Below are 21,615 nucleotides of genomic sequence, written 5' to 3'. Positions count from 1 at the left end.
AGCTGAATTAGGGAGGGAAAAATTCCTGTGGAGAGAGCCAATGTAGGGTACAGAAGGAAGACATGCCAGAAAATCACCATTTCCAACCTTTGCTCTGCATCTTACAACCACTGAAAGGGCAAAAGAGCCATGTGACATGTCAGAAATATATTTACTCGTTCAGCACATCTCTAAAGCAGCTGTCAGAGTGCATATGTACAAAAGCAGACCAATTTTATTTCTTCCAAATGAATTAAATGAAGATGAATGGATTCAACTTTAAAGATACACTCCTCAAAACTAATAGCTTATGGAGCAAAATTCAGTGGCTGTGACCTGAAACTAGGTGTACATTATGGAAATTTAGATACAGTACAAGACTGAGGTACCTAAATAAACAATGGAAACTGAGTAAGTTCAGCTTTATATTGCATCAGGTCTCTGGGTTGACAATTAACCTTTCCATAATCAGTCACAATGTGAAAGTGTTGTCCTTTACTGACCTCCGAAATTGAAATTACATGTGTACTCAGTGTGACGGTATCATAAGTCAATGACCGCGAAAGATTTAAGTTTGTTCAGGTGAGCAGAATGAAAAAAAGCTGTAAGGAAATGTCTCGATTAATTATCATCGTGAGTTTTCCTGATAAGCCCTTCTGAATACGGCAATTATTTCCACGAGTAAACCTGGCCCATCTCTTCTAAAACTAAACACTTTATAAAATATGTTTCCTTGGCTCTATTTACTCAAAAAATATTTTCCCTCCGATTTGACTTCTCGTTTTAGTGGTAAAATACATGCACCACCTACCGCAAATAACTCTCTTATAGAGAAAGGAAACAGAGTACCATTGAGGAAACCTGCACTTCATACTTTAAGGAATTCCACTGGGAGGAGAGGAGAATAAGTGAGAGAACACATACGCTCTCAAGAAAAGAGAGAGAAAAAAACCCTAAGGCGAGCTGGCTAAAGTGAGCATGGAAAAATACTAATAAATCATGAATGAAAATGCCAGTCGACACTGAAAACCCAAATCGAGGGGTTGAGGTTGGGAGGCTGACTTTTCAATCCAAAAATGCAGAGCTCAAGATTAAACAGGTGAGATGCAGTCAAAAAAGCCACAGTTATATTTCCTTCTTTGAGCGGAGGTTTGTAAATCTAATGAAATTGATGATTTGCAGAAGGAATTAATTATTTGCATCTTAAACAAGGGCTTGTATTCAAGGCATGAGCAGACCTCAATCCACATATGCTGATCCAATCACACACACACACACACACTCACCTCTCCTGCAATGTCGCATAGCCATTTTGCATCTCCTGGACTCTGCGATGGTTGGACATGGTATTGTGTCCTTTGGTGGTTTCTTCACAATATGCCGTGTTCGGGTTTCCAGACCCCACTTGAAACCACAGGTTTTGTTTCTTCTGGTGCAGGTCCCCCACTCACTCCACTGGCCCACCTCACAACCCTCTATTGGGTGAAAGAAAACTATTATTTAGTGAACTAAATGAAAACCAGTAATAATGGTTATGAAGGTTTGGATATGATAAGATAGAGTGCAGTAATAGTATACCTAATGAACAATATATTTATTTAGAGAAGTTTTAGGTTACAAAAAAAAAAAAAAAAAAAAAAAAAAAAAAAGAGAGATTTTAATGTTTTTTGTTGAATATATTGTTGGATATTAAAGGTGCCCTAGAATGTTCTTTCACAAGATGTAATATAAGTCTAAGGTGTCCCCTGAATGTGTCTGAAGTTTCAGCTCAAAATACCCCATAGATTTTTTTTTATTGATTTTTTTAACTGCCTATTTTGGGGCATCATTAACTATGCACCAATTCAGGCTGCGGCCCATTCTCACGCTCCCTGCCCCCTGAGCTCTCGACTATAATACAGTGCATAAACAAAGTTCACACATCTAATATAACCCTCAAATGGATCTTTACAAGATGTTCATCATGTATGCTGCATGCATGCTTCGGATCATGTAAGTATAGTATTTATTTGGATGTTTACATTTGATTCTGAATGAGTTTGATAGTGCTCCATGGCTAAAGCTAACATTACACACTGTTGGAGAGATTTATAAAGAATGAAGATGTATTTATGCATTATACAGACTGCAAGTGTTTAAAAATAAAAATAGCGACGTCTCTTGTCTCTGCGAATACAGTAATAAACAATGGTAACTTTAACCACATTTAACAGTACATTAGCAACATGCTAACATTTAGAAAGACAATTTACAAATACTGTATCACTAAAAATATCATGTAATCATGGATCATGTCAGTTATTATCGCTCCATCTGCCATTTTTCGCTATTGTTCTTGCTTGCTTACCTAGTCTGATGATTCACCTGTGCAGATCCAGACGTTAATACTGGCTGCCCTTGTCTAATGCCTTGATCATGGGCTGGCATATGCAAATATTGGGGCGTACATATTAATGAGCCTGACTGTTATGTAACAGTCGGTGTTATGTTGAGATTTGCCTGTTTTCCAGAGGTCTTTTAAACAAATGAGATTTACATAAGAAGGAGGAAGCAATGGAGTTTGAAACTCAATATATGTCTTTTCCATGTACTCAACTCTTGTTATTCAACTATGCCAAGGTAAATTCAATTTTTGATTCAGAAAGACAATATTTGTAAAAATCCGGCTTAAAATGGTAGCAATGTTCGTGGAAATTAGTAGTTTGTTCTAGCTGGTCTAAAAAGTTCATTAACTGTTCCAAGCTGGTCATTATCTAGCACAAGCTAATCATTTTCTGATTGACCAGCCACTATGTCCCAGAAGCCAGCTTGACCACCTTGAATTGGTTTGAACAGTTAGTAGCTGGTTTCTTGCTAGTCTAATGCTAATGACCATCTTGGAACAGCTAACGAGCATCTCAGATTACTTACAAACCAGTAATCATGTTCCAGAACAGCTACTGGATTTATCTGGATTATCCAGTAGGCTTGTATAAAATGATTTACTTACCTCCACACTCCATGCTGTCCTCCAGCGGAGCAAAGCCCTCCGGACACTTTTCAAAGCAATGGCCCTTGTGCAAGTAAAAACCAGGCTTGCACTTTGTGCAGAAGTCTTTGCTAAAGCAGGCCTCACAGTTATCTATCCTACACCCTGTGAAGAAATAAGAAAGACAGACATCAGTCGGGACAGCAGACAAAACCTCCTCAATCTGGAGCAGACTGAAGGGTGGGGGAGGGGATTGACGTGAAAGAGGGATTATGGGTTGGGAAAAAGGCATTTTGATGCCTTGTGAAGCTTTTCTCTTCAGGGGAGTGAGATATTCCAGTGCAACTTCCACTGACATGCATGTTGAGCCAGGGAGTGTGGGGTGTGAGAGTTTTTAAGGCTGCATAGAACTCCAAAGATGTGACGACATCCGGAATGAGGAATTACCTCACCATGACCCCTTCACAGAAGAAAGGAAAGCAGAACATCTCAGCATCCAAAAGTTCAGAGCTAGAAGAAAAGTTTGGCTCTCATTCACTCTCTTGACTGAGCAAGTGGCGGCACACTTTATTAGCATAAAATCATTATCAGCAAGTTTAAACATGAACTTAGAATAAAATTATTTTTAGCAAAAAATCTTAGTAAATTTTCAGCAAGAACTGAGTATAAAATCATTAATAGCATAAAATCTGAGTAAAGTTTAAAGAAGAATTTAAAGGGATAGTTCACCCAAAAATGCATTATCCCATAATTTAGTCACCCTCAAGCCAGGTGTATATGACTTTCTTCTTTCAGCCAAACATAATCAGAGTTATATTAAAAAATGTATAAACTACTGTATAATCACTGGCTCCCAGGAACTGAAGAGCACGAGTTGAGTTCCGGCCGAAGAGTGAACTCTGACCTGACGCATGACGTATTGACGAACGCAGAAGCACAGAGGATAAAGAAAAACAAAAGACTGGTCACAAAGACAGAAGTCTTAAATGAGAATGTTTAAAGAGCCCTATTCCACGAGAGGCCTCTATTGTCACCTAAGCTTACGCTACTCATATGTCATACGCTGGGTCAGAGTTAACTCTTCCCTCTAACTTGACTTTCGTACAGCCGTTAGGCAGTAAGCCAGTAATTATAATTTATAAAGTTAGAAATATGGATATTTTTCTTACCAAAAAAGCATCTCTTTACTTCAGAAGGCCTATATTAACCCCCAGGAGCAGTATGGTTTACCTTTATGATGGATGGATGCACTTCAAAATGAAAGTTACTATTCACTCCCATTATAAAGCTTGGAAGAGCCAGAATTTTTTTTTATATAAATCCGATTGGGTTTGGCTGAAAGAAGAAAGTCATATACACCTAGGATGGCTTGAGGGTGAGTAAATTATGGGATAATTTTTGGGAGAACTAACCCTTAAACATAGTCATTACACAAATTATAAATAAGAACTCATCATAAATTCATATGTATCATAAAATTGTACCCACATTTTTGCAGGAGCTTAGCATAAAATCATTATCCGGATCAAATTTTCATCAAGATCTTAGCATACAATCATTATTAGCATAAAAACTTAAAAGGTCGTAGTCTAGGGCTAAGTGAAATAATCTAGTCTGGCACATGATGAAGTTCTCCTGTGTTAACATCAGTGTTGGGTGGAAGAGAAAGAAGGGTCAAGACACTGAAGGAGGCAATACCGCCGCACCGATCCTCCCACGCCCCGCCTTGCCACAGCATATCAAGGGCAGCGTGCCAGCATGTCATCAAGCTGTGACTCTGCAAATAGCACGTCAGGCTGAGCAAAATTACATGAGCCACACCAACAGGGCGATGCGCTTGCCTGGATAATTAAAAAGAGCCACTGGGAGCTGTCTAATTTATGGCACTTCTTAAAAGCTTCTTCAGAGGCCCAATTGCCAGATAGGCAATGGATCTCAGATTACAGCTATCCACAGACATGTGAAGCTGGTTGCTGGTTCCACTCAGGTCTGTTAAGGCACCTGTTTGTGGCTCTTTAGTGGAAGATTTGTAACTTCTACCAATCTACAGGTAAGCATGCATTTAATAAAAGGTTTGAAAGAGAAAATCTGGCACATTACAAAGAGATAAGGCTTGGGCTTTAATCTCTGACCTCTATGGGTTTCGTGAAGGTTCTCACCATCACACCCCCCTAATTAGACCATCTCCAGTTAACCAGCCTGTCTCCTCAGCTACATTCTTTCCCAACAAATGAGTCCTTCCCCTTCTCCCTTTGAACCCCTGAAGACTCCGCCCACTTATCCTGAGCTCTCACGCTTTCTTTATCCAGTCCAAACAATCTCATGCATAGAAAATAACACACACTGCACTCCAATAACCATAATCACCATCATTATCACTCCCAGGTCAATGATTGTAATACAGATTTTTTTTTTACCTTTTTGAAACTTTTAAAACCTGTATGCAATAAATTGAGGTTGTAATTTATTGTGAATATAGGCATGGCAAGTGTGCTGCATGTGAAGCAACACTCCTTTAGCCTAATTACATGCACAATAGGTCAGACTTTCATACTTTATTGCTTAATTATAGTAAAGAGATGATAGGAAATCATGGGAGAAATTATGCAGGGATCAGTAAGAATTTTTTCAGATGGCCCAGATCTGATACTTTGCCCTGATAATTTTCATTGGCACCACCACAAAATAATTTGTATTATAATTAATTTAATTATGTTTTGTATTATTCATTTTTATTTATTAATTAATTAATTTATTAGTATCATATATATATATATATATATATATATATATATATATATATATATATATACACATGCATTCAAACTGCTAAACCATAGTATGCAACAAATGTAATACACACTGAACTGATGAGACACACAGATTAAAGAGACGAGCTGAGTTGGCTCGTAGCTTTGCTGCAGGGCAAGAATGTAAATCACGCTATTCAATAAGAAAAAAAGGACAAAAAAAGTACATCTTCATCATGTCGTTGTTTTTAACACCCTTGTCTTTACATCAGCCAAGACACCAGGGCAGAACTGCATCTTTTGTTTGATAAACATGTGCTCTGGCTGGTCAAGTTACGCTGTGCTGTAGAGATCTTGGCGCAGAGTCTTAGAAGAAGAAGGCCACACAGATGGATCTACTCGCTTTTGTTCCCAAAGTAATCAGAGCTCTGGGAGTTTCTGTGTCCCTACATGTCCAATCTATGACAGGGAGCAACAGCTAATAAATGAGCTTTGTAACAGAAAAGCCGCCTCTGTCCTCGGTCTGATATATTGCAGCCATAGGGAGGCTGTCATCACCTTTAGGATCGCTTACTTCAACAGGGAATTGAGAACGAAAAGAAAAAAGAGCAACTATTGGCACATGACTCAGACAGTGACTGGACTGACTTGACATGAAATGTCATTTGTCATCCATGATCATCTGCAGATGCTGCAATATCAAAAATCACTGTGTTGGAATCTCAGTAAGAAATTAGTAACGCTATCTGTGTATCTGAATAAGGTTAGCTTGGGTTAAGAAGCCTCATATTGAATGAATAGCCTGACCATCAGTGAGAAGGTCAACTAGGGTCTCAAACAACTAAACTACTAGTAAGAGATTATCCTTAAATCCAGCCTGCAATTCAAGCAATATTTTGTTACATTACAATATATTATATACTTAGAATTAAATACTAATATATAGTATATGCATTTTTATATATTGATTTTTGAAGATATTAATGTAAAAAAAGGCCATCGACAGAGTTTGAGACCATTGTTCCAGGATTAACATTGGTGCCATTTTTGAAGGCCTAGATGATAAGAGGGGGCTAACATGATATAATCAGATCACTTGTTCTTCTACAGACATGGGAATAAGGACAAGCGGTGGGAATCTGATGAAAGCCCAATGCAAGAGTGACAAAAAAAAAAAGCCTAAACAGAACATTTAGGAAATTGCCTACTCCGCTGCAAACTGTTGCTTGAGATTTATGTTTGTCCTTTTTTTCCACTTGGCTTTCAATGTGGTTTTCAAGTCAAGTGCATGTTGAGTTGAATCATCAAGCTTTAGGGGTGATCTAATCCTGAAAGACTTGTGGCAGGAATGCCTCTCTGCTGTGGTCTGGATGAAACGGGAAAAAAAACAATAAAGCAAATTATACTGTGGACATTCGAGCCAGCGTCATATTCAAGCGGCTGCGAACCACGTTGGCCAGGGCTGTTGAAAGTTTACTTCATTTTTAAGCAATTAAACATGTAATGTTTAGTAACTTCGTTTTCAAATAAAAATCTACTTTATATCCTATATGACAGCGCCTTGTAAACAAGGAGTAAATTTGGTAGCCGGTCATGAGGTTACAACAACCATTGCATAGTATTCGGCAGCCATCTGCGGTGCAAAAGGGATGCCCATGCTTGGGGAGTGCTAAATCCGGCCACATTTTTCCATTTCTCCTACCCAGAGAGCTTTGCTGAAAGAGTCTGTCCCGTATGACCTGCTTTTTTGGTGAACATATTATGCGGTTGACTTTCTCACACCCAACAATGTCATCTTGCTGTGACAGTGGGTGCACCAGACCAAGCCCTCTTGCATTATCCTCACGCAGCTTCCTGCAAGAGAGGGCTGTTTATGTTTTGTCCATACATACAAAAGTATTCAGATACTTAAAAGATAAGATTGCAGATGTTCAATCAGTTTTGTATTGCTACAATGTTGATAGTTATTATGAACAATGTGTACTCTATCTCCATGCTACCAGCACCCAGATAACCCTATTTATTTGTCAGCAAAAGTCTGCTGGATGACGCAAACGTCATTTTGAGTCATCCAACTGACTTTTGACAGCTCCAACTTTTATTAAAATTACAGATCGAACTTCCGCATATTTGTATTCCCACCCATGGACAGTCGGATTGTCAGAGAGGTGGTGCCAAAATCAAAAGTACATTATGGGAGTTGAAGTCTTTGGCAAAAGAGAACGCCACAACCCATTTTCTCTGTTTTCTCTAGTCATAAAGTACAAATTCAACTTTCTGTGTTTCTAATGCATAGACAGGCAAGTTTTTTTTAAAAGCTCATCAAACTAAGTTACATTAGTAGATCTAAAGCAAAAGATAGGCTGTTATATCTACACTACATAACAATACTCAAATAATAAGTAAATACATTAAGTAAATAATTTAAATATAAAGAACATTCTCGTTGTTAAACATTAGTGGTTAAAGAGTTAATTCACTCAAAATTGAAAATTCTGTCATTAATTACTTACCCTCATTTCGTTCCAAACCCGTAAGACATTCATTCATCTTCGGAACACAAATTAAGATTTTTTTGATGAAATCCATGAGCTTTCTGGCCTCCAATAGACTGCAACATTATTACCACTTTCAAGGCCCGAAAGGTAGTAAAGACATTATTAAAATAGTCAATGTGACAATAGTGATTCAACCTTGATGTTATGAAGCGACAAGAATACTTTTTGTGCGCAAAAAACAAACAAAATAATGACTTAATTTCTCCTACGCTGTTCACATTAAGGTTGAACCACTGTAGTCACGTTGACTATTTTAACAATGTCTTTGCTACTTCTCTGGACCTTGAATGTGGTAATTTTGTTGCTTTTTTTGGGAGATAATCCTCTCGGATTTCATCAAAAATATCTTAATTTGTGTTCCAAAGCAGAACGAAGGTCTTGTGGGTTTGGAATGACATGAGGGTGAGTAATTAATGACAGAAATTTCATTTTTGGGTGAACTAACCCTTTAGAGGTCCAATTGGCTGGAAAGTCATTCTAAAATTGTCTGAGAGAAAGTCTAGCATCAATTGTTTGCAGACATCGCTTGGTTTTGATGTTTTGTTATTTAATGCAACAACAGTCATTCATTTTAAGTTTGGTCCATTTTAAGTGTAGGCCACTATAATGATAACAAAAATAACAACTATTAAAGTGTCCTATAAATGTCTAAAATCTCAAATGATCATTTAGACGGGTAAAACTGGCTGAAGGATAGGTATACCGCTTACACTGTCAGACAAATCAAGCTCTTTGGTGTGAGAGTAAGACAGAGGGGCCAACAGCAACTGTTCCTTTGCAAGTCCCAAATGACATCACTTTAATTGCAACAACTCATTCTTTTCCAGAGGGTACAGGACTCATTACCTCATTGGAAGGACATATTGTGGAATTGTGTTGATTCTTTAACTATTGGGTACCACTTCAGGCAACGGTCGTTTCGTGTGGCTGAGGTCCACATCTGTCCCACTGGATTATCAAAACTACCCGTAAAACTCAGAAGCTTAGGAAGGTTTCGAACAGACTTACCCAAACGCCTGCATTCGCCCATTTAAAACAGTGACAAAGTGGGAATAATTGCAACAACAGTACAATAGGAACAGATTTTACAACACCAGGGACGATAAAACATAATATAAAATTGGATGAAACAATTATCCTTGACATGAGGGCTCTCATGTGGCACATATACTAGTCCTGGATGAGCTGTGATACTTGAACTACACATCCAGGATATTGGCAATCAGAACGCTCTAACAAGGGTTTCCATATGAGTAAAGAGATGACAGGGGAGTTTACATATGGACAGTACAGAAGGTCATCTGGGGCCAATATCTTTCATTCAGTGGAAGGCTGCTTATGGGCTATCAATCATGTCAAAATATTTCATAAATTCATGAAGTCAGCATTAATACTCAGCCATGCCACTTTGAAGTCACATGTCCATAAAAGAGATGTATCAGTAAGCTGATAAATAGCTTGAGGGCTGCTGTAAATGAAGGTTATGACTGAAACTAGTCTCACTGTTTGCATGTTATACCCTAATTCTCAGCCTGGAGACTTTTCATGCATTTATCTACGTGCGTATCCATGAGAAAGAGGGTGTGTGTGTGTGTGTGGGGGGGGGGGGGGTTCCTTGTGGTGACATTGAAAGACTTAAAATGTAAAGGGAGAAAAGGAGGGTTCAAGATGGATGAGGAAGAGGGCTTCCACTTGACAACCTGTGGAAAAACTGATGGTACCAGCACACTAGTTCTCTCTGCATTCTGAATCTCTTTTCCAGCGTTTATCTCTCCTTCATCCTCCCCACAATCTCTTTTTATCTGGTTAGCTTAAGTGGTAGGGTGCAGCAGTGTTTGGGAGCAACTAGCCAAAAGCAGAAAGGCTACTAATTTATGTCATATTTTATCACACACACACACACACACACACACACACACACACACACACACACACACACACACACACACACACACACACACACACACACACACACACACACACACACACACACACACACACACACACACACACACACACACACACACACACACACACACAAACAATCTTGTGAGATCAGATAATAATTAAACATGCTCACCAAGTATGTTTCTCTCAAATAATTATATGAATCATCACTCAGATGAGTTATAGCAAAACAGCTACATCCAGCTTTCTGTTACAGTTTTCAAATCAGTTATATAAATTAAGTTTTATTAGTCATGTTTATTATTATTATTATTTGTATTATTGTTATTATTATTATAAATTTGAGTGTATTAATACACTAGGTGTGATGCTGTTACCTTAATTAATATTCTAATGATGCTTTTGTGGCAGGTAATTTTGGCATTTAAAGGGATAATTCAGACAAAAATAAAAATGTCATAATTTAGTTCCAAACCTGTATGAGTTTTTTCTGCAGAACATTATGGAATTTATTAATAATTAGAATTAATAATAATTCTTCTTTTTTTCAGTTTTATTATTTTTATTTTTATTTCAGTTTTAGTCATTTTAGTACTTCAACTTCAACAAACCTTTTTCAGGCTATATTTACATTTTAATTTCAACTTCATTTCAATTGATTTTTAAAAGTTTTAGTTAGTGATAACAACACTGATGTGAAACACAAAAGATAAATTTGTTGATGAATGCTAGCGTACAAATAACACAGGACCACATTGAATTTCATTGTGTGGACAAAAAAAAAAAAGACAACTTTCAAAGTATCTTGCTTTGTATTATACAGAAGAAATTCAGGTAGGTTTGCATTGATATAAGGGTGAGTAAATGATAGAATTTTTCATTTTTTGGGTGAACTATCCCTTTAAGTCAATTATACAATCTCCCTTCTACACATTTATGATGGTTGGGTCACGCATATGATGCTCGCCAGACGTAGGTCAGTGTTCAATGTGTATTTCAAAAGCGCTCGACCCCACCCCACGGCTCCAGCGGAAGAGTCTGCACTGATGTAGTGCAAACCTGTCTCCTCTTTGCCTTTGTTTTCACTCAGGCCTGGCGATTCTGCAAGGCATTCTTAAACGAGATAGGATCACACACACACACACTCAAGGTCTAATGATAAGCAGCTGCTGCTTAAGTGATTTCAGAGCATGTTTTTTAAAAACACGATCAACTCCAATGTAATCCACCATTTCAGGCTCTTAGAAGAACGTACTGTAGTTGTGCTGAAAACCCGGACAAGAGAAAATGCGGAGGGACTTTGAACGGCTGCCGTGTGTACGAAATTGTTCCCAGTGACCCGACGATTAGTTCTCCGACTAACCCTGATAGAACATCCCATTATGACTGACAGACATGAAGAGCTTAGCAAAGAAGACAGAAAAAGCATAACTTAAGGAGGAGGGTCAAACGCGAAGCTGGATTACAAAGTCATGACTGAAACAGTGATTACATCAAAGTAGGCTTTGCACGGAGATTTGATGCTACGTGACAATGTGAGGTTTTGTTCTGGGAGAAGTTCTCCATGAAAGGAATCCAGATTAACTGGCCACATTTCAGTATCATTTAAAATCAAAATTCAACGAGGACAACAAATGGTTGGAAGACACAGTCTCAGAAAACAACGTGTCTTTGTCCCTTTTCCACAACTTAAGAACTTATAAAATTTAGGTGCAAAGACTTTAATTACTAGTTTAGAACAGGCAAACTCTATACAGCCAAGTAGCCTCAATTGGTACATCCAGTTTATGGTAAATGAGGCGTTTTAGGCGTTCCCCCTCCTTTTCTTTTGATAAAATTGGCAGATAAAGCTGTATCGAGTTTGCTGAGTGAGAAGGGACATGTTTTTATACAGGGGTGTCTGTACTGCATCTGGGTTTATTAGCATTGTAGGTCCTGACACACTCCTCTGAGGTTTCAAGTCTGTCTGTCAGGACTTTGGCTCGAACAATCCAAAGAGTAAGAGTTTTGTTTTCACATGAAGTACAAAGCCAACACCTCAGGCTTTTCACTTAACCTCAAAGGTCCGGAGTGTCTCAGGCCTGGCGCAAATGTTAAAATAAGGTTATAAAATACAGAGCATGGAAAGGGGGGGGTTGGGGGGGGGGGGGGGTTACAAAATTCCAGTAGGACTATTATATTGCTATATTGCTCTTTGCAGACAAATATACAAATTTTGTTTTCCTATTTCACTCTTGTTTCTAGGGATGGGTGACATCCAACATCTGACCAGTCAATTAAATCCTTTTAAAGAATCCCATCACAGACACCACGGGCCCTATTTTAACGATCTAAACGCAAAGTGTGAAGCGCACGGCGCAGGTGAACTCAGGGCGTGTCCAAATCCACTTTTGCTATTTTAACGACGGAAAAACGGTCCGTGCGCCGGGCCGCATTTTTGAAATGGGTTGTCTCTATTCTTTTAATGAGTAATGGGCGTAACGTTCAATAAACCAATCAGAGTGTCATCTCCCATTCCCTTTAAAGGTGCCCTTGACTCAAAAATGGAAAAGACATACAGTGAGTCTCAAACTCCATTGTTTCCTCCTTCTTATATAAATCTCATTTGTTTAAACGACCTCCGAAGAACAGGCGAATCTCAACATAACACCGACTGTTACCTAACAGTCGGGGTGTACGCCCCAATATTTGCATAATGCCAGCCCACGTTCCCAACAGTTATCAAAGGCATTACACAAGGGCAGCCAGTTAACGTCTGGATCTGCACACAGCCGAATCATCAGACTAGGTAAGCAAGAACAACAGCGAAAAATGGTAGCTGGAGCAATAATAACTGACATGATCCATGATATCATGATATTTTTAGTGATATTTGTAAATTGTCTTTCTAAATGTTTCGTTAGCATGTTGATAATGTACTGTTAAATGCGGTTAAAGTTACCATCGTTTCTTACTGTATTCACGGAGACAAGACTGTCGTTATTTTAATTTTTTAAACACTTGCAGTCTGTATAATGTATAAACACAACTTCATTCTTTATAAATCTCTCCAACAGTGTAGGATTAGCCGTTAGCCACGGAGCCCAGCCTCAGATTCACTCAGAATTAAACTTTTAACATCAAAATAAATACTTTACTCACATAATTCGAAGCATGCATATAGCATGCATGACGAACATCTTGTAAAGATCCATTTGAGGGTTATATTAGCTGTGTGAACTTTGTAAATGCGCTGTAATATAGTTGACAGCTCGTTTGGCAGGAAGCTCGCGTCTTAAAGGGGCGGCGTCGAGTGAAATCGGTGCATAGTTAATGGTGCCCCAAAATAGGCAGTTAAAAAAAATAATTTAAAAAAATCTATGGGGTATTTTGAGCTGAAACTTCACAGACACATTCAGGAGACACCTTAGACTTATATTACATCTTGTAAAAAAACGTTCGTGGGCACCTTTAAGAGCGAGATGCACTCGCGCCATGGCGGATTGCTATTTACATGCCGGAATTTGTTGGCGGAAAAGCTGAATGCTAAGAAACTGATCTGCTCGTGCGCGAAGTTAAAGCGCGTGAGCAGATCATCTACGGGACAAGCAGGATATAACATTATATATATTATATAATTATATATTATATAACATATAACATTATAAAATACACTGACTTATTAAACACACCGATTCAACTGAGGAGTTCAACGAGTGATGTTTTGCTGAAATTACCTGTTAAGTGGCCAGTCAATCTTTCAGTCGTCTGCGTTGGATGCAGGCTTTCAAATAGCTCCGCGCGATGAGTCAGTTAATATGTGTGTGTATTGGCACGATTGTTCAATTAATTAGCCAGTTTCGTTCATCATTATAAGTAGTAATAGGCTGAATTGAAAATAGGTATCCTAATTCTAATACACGCAATGACTATTCATCATTACATTTTTATATTTATGTAGCCTATACAATAATATTCTTTTACACTGTAATCCTTTTGTTTTTAATATTTGGCATATTTGTGTGATGCGTATCCCTGTGTGTAATAACCAAAGTCAATGCGCACTGCCCAGAGGCGCAGTTTCTACCAACGCGCTCTAACAAAAAAATATTGCGCCATTGACTTTAGACCAGGTTTGAGTTGGTCTATGGCGCAGTCTATTTTCAGCTCCTTAAAATAGCAATGCGCCGGCAATGCGCCTGAACACACCTCTTTTTTAGACCAGCACGCCCATGGGCGCACTAACTGGCGCAAATGCATTTACTAATTTAAGGACGTGGCGCTGAACGGGAAAATTATAGGGCCCCACATTTTAATGCAGTAGGTCAAGTAAAATACTCATGTCAAGACCCTTGCAAAAACGCATCTTATGTAAACGCACCCTAGAAAATGTGTCCAATCAGGTCAAACCAAAAACTCAAGTCAATACTGCATTCAGAGTATAAAAAAAATATTGAAAAAAAGACGGTTGCCTAAATGACTAGTTGACTTTGGAAATGCACTATATTGCCAAAAGTATTGGGACACCCTTCCAAATCATTGAATTCAGGTGTTCCAATCACTTCCATGGCCACAGGTATATAAAATCAAGCACCTAGGCATGCAGACTGCTTCTACAAACATCTGTGAAAGAATGGGTCGCTCTCAGGAGCTCAGTGAATTCAAGCGTGGTGATAGGTTGCCACCTGTGCAACAAGTCCATTTGTGAAATTTCCTCACTACTAAATATTCCACGGTCAACTGTTAGTGGTAAAGTAAAGTGAAAGCAATTGGGAACAACAGCAACTCAGCCACAAAGTGGTAGGCCACGTAAAAATCACAGAGCGGGGTCAGCGCATGCTGAGGCGCACAGTGCGCAGAAGTCACCAACTTTCTGCAGAGTCAATATAGCCACAGACCTACAAACTTCATGTGGCCTTCAGATTAGCTCAAGAACAGTGCGTAGAGAGCTTCATGGAATAGGTTTCCATGACCGAGCAGCTGCATCCAAGTCTTACATCACCAAGTGCAATACAAAGCACTGGATGCAGTGGTGTAAAGCACGCCGCCACTGGACTCTAAAGCAGGTGACGTGGAGACGCGTTCTCTGGAGTTAAGAATCATGCTTCTCTGTCTGGCAATCCGATGGATGAGTCTGGGTTTGGCAGTTGCCATGAGAATGGTACTTGCCTGACTGCATTGTGCCAAGTGTGAAGTTTGGTGGAGGGGGGATTATGGTGTGGGGTTGTTTTTCAACACCTTAGTTCTAGTGAAAGGAACACTTAATGCTTCAGCATACCAAGACATTTTGGACAATTTCATGCTCCCAACTTTGTGGGAACAGTTTTGGGATGGCCCCTTCCTGTTGCAGCATGACTGCGCACAAGTGCACAAAGCAAGGTCCATAAAGACATGGATGAGCAAGTTTGGTGTGGAGGAACTTGACTGGCCTGCACAGAGTCCTGACCTCAACCCGATAAAACACCTTTGGGATGAATTAGAGCGGGGACTGCGAGCCAGCCCTTCTCGTCTAACATCAGTGCCTGACCTCACAAATGCGCTTCTAGAAGAATGGTCGAAAATTCCCATAAACACACTCCTAAACCTTGTGGAAAGGTTTCCAGCCTTTCCAGCCTTCAACCCTTCCCAGAAGAGTTGAAGCTGTAATAGCTGCAAAGGGAGGGCCAACTCCATATTAAACCCTACAGATTAAGAATGTTATCTCATTAGTTCATGTGCACGTAAACGCAGGCGTCCCAAAACTTTTGGCAATATAGTGTATGTAGTTTGGCATATCCCTACTTGTTTCATACACTGAATGCAATATAAAAGTTTGATCTGTTTTGATCGTAGTTAAGGAACTACAGTATATGATCTTAGTATGTCAGACAGCACTTAAACATATAATAGCACATGGAAAATGCTGGGAAAAGTGTCTTCACAAATCACGACACTCTTCAGGAGAAATAGAAAGTGATTACAGATTTCAATAGTGCATATCTTATATGCAATGTCTAAACTTGCCAAATCGACAGTTGGATTTGGCAGTTCACTCACCACGAAATTACAATATACAAGCATTTTGTATCAAATACAAGGCCGAAATACTTTACTTTGAGTATTCACAGTATGTGACTTGATAAATATATTCTTTACAGAGCTAAGCTCAGGCTCAAATCCATACTAAAGCGGCATGTCTGTGCTTTAGCATTCACAGACCTGTGCTACAAATAGGCAGTGTGTGTATGCATGTATATGTGAATTAGGAAGTGTAGGATCTTACTGGAGCACATGTTGATCTCTGTCCCACGCATTCCATAGTAGCCTGACGGACAGGCGTGGAGACACTCGCCGTACTGCCTCATCCTCTCCCTCCTCAGGAACAGGAATAGCTTGGGCTGGCAGTTCATACACCCGTTGTCCTTTGAACACACCGAGCAGCCTTTACAAATGGGATAAGCTCCATAGCTAGCTGCAATAAAGCAAGACACAAAACAGACATTTACCAGCTAATAACAGCAAATAATGTTAAAGTGACATCTTTACAAGGGTTGCCAACAATCTCCATTTCTTTATAGCACATGCCACTTGAGATTTCAGTAAACCATTGATGATAAGTGACAACTGATCACAAAGTAAAAAACAAAAACAAAATACCTTTTATACCTTCATAAACCCTTGCATGCAACTTGTTTTCCATTCTAATATGCGATAGTTTAAATATGGCAATTGTATGCAAATGTATACTGAATAGTAAATCAATTTAAATGCGAAACAGAAGCTTCCCCAAGCGTTTTAATGTAAAACTCTAAAATACGGGACAAACTGCATCCCGTATGGATTGAATATGGAATGCGAGATTGTTTGCTTTAATACAGGACTATCAGCAACCATAACCTTGACCTACATGAATGCAGAATGTACTCTAAGTCACAAGACAAAAGCATACATTTTTAACAAAAACAACTTACTGTACATTTACACTTACTGAGGTTAAGTGTCTTGCTTAAGGGAGCAAGGGAGCATGGTGGTAGTTCATGACTCCTTTCTTGCAATCAAAACCAGCAAAGTAAAGTTGTAACCACTTCACCACAGAGCAAGCTAACTACAAAGTGCTCCGCTGAATGGTAAACGTGTGTGTCCAAGACATTTTCATTGACACATAAAACTTTCATTGACTAAAGAAACTGTCATTACCGTGACACTAGTGAGGCCTGACGTTTTTGCAGTACAGTGATTTGATTCAAAGCTCAACTCCTGTATGTAGAGTTCAGACAGCCGCTGAAAGCCCAAAACCACATTGACTCCAAGAAGGATCATGTTGCTGGTAGAAGACAAAGGAGCCAGTAACGACCATACTGTTTCACAATAAAGGTCTCTTAATGTAAGCTCCTTAGCGTCCTCTTTACAGGAAAATGTCCTTGGGCGCGCACAATAGCTGCAAACCAGAGACATTGCTATTGATTGGAGCCAAGTTTTAAATATCACAAACCAAGATAGAGTAACAGTCCGAAGTGGACGACCCACCACAATGCTTTATTCGCTGACCTTTTTCCCATTCCCTTTTTCCCTCATCTTTTCTCAGTCTGAATAAATAACAGTGCACCATTTAAAAAAAAAAATCATTAAAATTTCTGCATGGCTTAAAAAGATGTTACAGAGTTACAGTTAAAAAGATAAATAAATAATTATAATATTAGATTTTATCATTCTCATACTCCTCAATCTGTTCCCTAAATGAGCCATTTCTTGTCGATATCTTTGCGCACTAAAAATTTGCTCACTGGAAATACCCAGAATGTACTTTAAAACCAGTAAGCATTAGGCCACTGTATTTGCTTACTGTACATGTCATCATGTTTATGTTCATGTTTAGTTGAATAAGGCCCAAAATTGTATTCAAAATATACTAGGGGGCAGAACAAGACAACCTTAGTCTTTAATCTAGATTTCTAATTGTCATTAGAACTGAAACTGATAAAGAACTGAAAAGTTTAAGAAAAAATGCTTGACTACTTGAGATCAGAGCCTTTAATAGGTGACAAGAGACATACAGGAACCAGATTTTATACAATATACAACAATCACTACCTATTTATCTATTGTAGCGGAGGTAGTTCTTCCAAAAAATCAGTGATGTTGAATTATAAAAATACATTTGTAATCATCACAACATTTGTTATCTATATGCTACGCATGTGCTATACACATTCAAATTTACACTGTAAAAAGGCAATGTTGCCAATCAACTTGTCTGCAACAAAAAGCCCTAGAACTGATTAGGAATATTTATAGCATTTTTATTTATTTATTTATTTTTTTTGTTTTATCATGCTGTTTTCATGGTAACCAAAAATAGACAGCATTATTGTATAGCTTGTTTCATGCCATGTGACCTCTGTGTTTCTGTGACAAGGAAATGATATGGACTCATTTTTTCCCCAACCACACATAAAGACATATGGTATACAGTTTGAACATGTTTATAGAAACCTGACATTCACCGTAAATTGGTAAAAATCTCGCCGACTCAGCCCACACACTTCAGACCTGATTGCGATCATAGTGCAGAGAACAGGCGGAAACCAGGACTGGCGTGAGGTTGGAACTTCAAAAAGCCGAAAGCTATCAGAGTGTTTCCCTTATTGAATTTCGTTAATTGAGGGCGGTATGGCAATATCACAAACCGTTTCCCCTGTTCCTTAATCATAGGGGTGTTATTCCTTTCATCCAACTGTCAGAGCTGTTTCAGCAAAGCCTTGCGGCAGTTAAATGATTTCTTTAACTGCTGCTGTCAACAAGAGCTTGAACAACAAGATTGACCATGAACAATCACATCAGCGCATCGATTGCCCTGCATGATCATGCCGTTTCCCTCATCGCCTTGTGTTTGGCAGGGTTTTGCTTGTTATCAATTGTATGGCATGCCATTCAGACCTGTATTGATGGGACGTGCTCTCACTGGCCTAGTAATTATAAATGGAAAGAGTAAGGGAGACGGCACAGCTGACATTTTTTGCCTCATTCGAGTTTTTTGGAACAGCAGCATGTCTGAGGACGGCTTTCCCAGCTCTGACCACAGGCATGTCAAAAAGGAGGCTGGGATCTAGTGCGTCTAGGGCAAGGGTGTCCAAGAGCCACCCTAGAGGGCCCAGTGCTTCCACATTTTACGGAAATCTTTTCACCGCCAGCTGATTTATACCTGGAGCTATGACTGGAGTCTTCCATTCTGTATCGTATTTTCATCAATTCATCAAGGGGATTAAATTCAAGCTCTAAACCAGAAAATTTGATGGCTTTCCAATATCACTGTCAAATCAGGCCTTAAAGAGACACTGGGACCCAAGAGGGGAAACAAACAAAAAGTGCCCAGTGGGAGACCATTCATTTTCTGCATTCAACTGTTCAAATCAAAGTTATGTCATAGCCATCATGTGGCATTTATGTGTCTTATTTGCACAGAAATCAGCTTGAACTGTTTGAATGATAAAAGGCCATCCAAGAAAAACCGAATGATCCAAGTGGCTTTCATACATGTAAACAACATCTCTGGCTATGTTTTTAAGTCACTCTAGAACGCTAATTATCTAAGTGTGTCGGTCTGGCAGAATTTCTAGTTCTACGTAAATTACAGTGGGATAAGCCTAATTTGGCTGCTAAGAGTGTTTTTTGTTCCAAGACTCATACCAGCGTGAGCTTTAAACTTTACCATAAGTCTGTCATGTTAACCTGCCGGAGTGTAACTTATGCTGGCAAGCGACTGTTTCAGAACTAAAACTATGATTTTTTTTTTAAAGAGAGAGGAACACATTTCTTGTTTTAACTTGACAAAAATCCACCCCTAAACCCAGAATAAATTTTAAGTAAACATTTTTTATCTCTTCGATTTGATTGCACAGTTGAGCATAAACAAAATAATATATCATCTTTATATTCATAGTCAATATTTTATCCATGTTTCAATTTGTGCACATTACCGAGCCAATAAAAAGAAAGGATAACACCCCTTCATGAAACTAACACAAACAGATGTTAAAGGAATTGTTCACCCAAAAATGACAAATCAGTCATTTCAAATTTCTGTATGACTTTCTTCTGTGAAACACAACAAGACAATAGAAAGTCAATGAGGTTCACAACTTTGGGGGGACGCAGCTAGGAACAAAAGTCATACAGGTTTTAAACAGTTTGAGCAAATGACAGAACTGTAATATTTACATGAACTATCCCTTTAATTAGACTGTTAATATCTATTAGGTTTGCACATTAGTGACAGAACATATAATTAATTTTTTATTTAATTAATAATTAAAAATTATTGTGTAAATGAACAAGTGATCATCATAAGTCAAGGCGCACTGCAGCACATTTTCAAAAATATACTTAAAGAAAAAAAAAAAATCACAATGGGGAAGAAAACAACAACAGTTTTAACAGTTTTATCATTTAAACTGTGCATTGTCCGCTTCTTTTGCAAGTGCATGTGGATAATTCGAGATGGCCTCTGTAACACATTAGGTATTATAATAGATTATTAAATTTCATAATCCATGCAATGATGCAAACCCATGTTCAGCACATTATTCCAAAGAAAAAAAAAAAAACTGTTTTTGTAATATTTTCTTAAAAGAAATAAGAGGCTCAGTCCAGCAAATGCACGTTGACTTCAATGTGTCCCTGCTACTTTGAAACAGTTCCAATGGCCCTGACATCAACCTGACAACCTGTGCACCTCTCTTTGAACTGTCCTTTCCCATAACAAAGCAAAACTGTTTACACCGAGAGCACGGGACAAATGTTTCACAAAACCAAAATATGCAAGTGCCTTCTTTCATCATGCATTAAACGATCCATCTACAACCTAAACAACTGTATTTACAAAGGCCTTGTCCTCTTTGAACATCTTTGCTAAAGACACCACAAGGACTCCATTTTATTGTAGCCTGACCAGACAAGACAGTTTCTGCAAATCGTCTAGAGTGTGACATTGTATTGTGTAAAAGAACCAACAGACAGCTCGGTCATACCGTTTCCACCATTTCTATCAGCCAGGACACAAAATCACCAGTACAAACGGATTAGAGGTGGATGTCTTGAATTGTATGGGGAGCAAAAATGAAGGGTTGTTATTCTTTTGAAGATGTTATTTTGTTCTTAGCTATGTTTTCATTTCTTTCCCTTACTCTCTCAATCGTTCGCCACAGTTTTCTGGGCACTTACTTTCTTCTCTCATCTATAATAGACACATCACTGTTGACATCGCCTCTCAGGAACATCAAATGACACGTAAGGCATCCAACTGCAGACAAATATTCATCTGCAGACATTAGTGCAATGAAATGTAACTTATGAGGAGTAAAATATCTCTCCAAAAATATTCTGTGCTAGTTTTACTGTGCCCAGTTTCTGTGGCGAGACTGTGGTTCATTCAGGTAAAAGCTAAATTCTTGGTCCTTCATTCATGCGAATCTCAAGCTCTTAACACAATGTATGA

At 38.6% G+C, this 21,615-nt stretch overlaps 1 protein-coding gene across 1 annotated transcript in view; it reads right to left on the bottom strand.

Annotated features, from left to right (window-relative positions):
* Positions 1–21,615, bottom strand: part of rspo2 (R-spondin 2) — a 63,366-nt gene that overhangs the window by 22,582 nt on the left and 19,169 nt on the right. Inside the window, exons 2-4 of the mRNA XM_067398856.1 lie at positions 16,405–16,593; positions 2,969–3,112; positions 1,266–1,454 (exon numbers count right to left, since the gene is read on the bottom strand). Of these exons, the coding sequence (XP_067254957.1) occupies positions 1,266–1,454; positions 2,969–3,112; positions 16,405–16,593 (522 nt within the window). The remainder of the gene's footprint in view (positions 1–1,265; positions 1,455–2,968; positions 3,113–16,404; positions 16,594–21,615) is intronic.

This window comes from Chanodichthys erythropterus, chromosome 2 (assembly GCF_024489055.1).
Source record: "Chanodichthys erythropterus isolate Z2021 chromosome 2, ASM2448905v1, whole genome shotgun sequence".
Taxonomy (NCBI): domain Eukaryota; kingdom Metazoa; phylum Chordata; class Actinopteri; order Cypriniformes; family Xenocyprididae; genus Chanodichthys; species Chanodichthys erythropterus.
The sequence above is the reverse complement of the archived record's forward strand: the minus strand, read 5'-3'. Positions and strand labels throughout refer to the sequence as shown.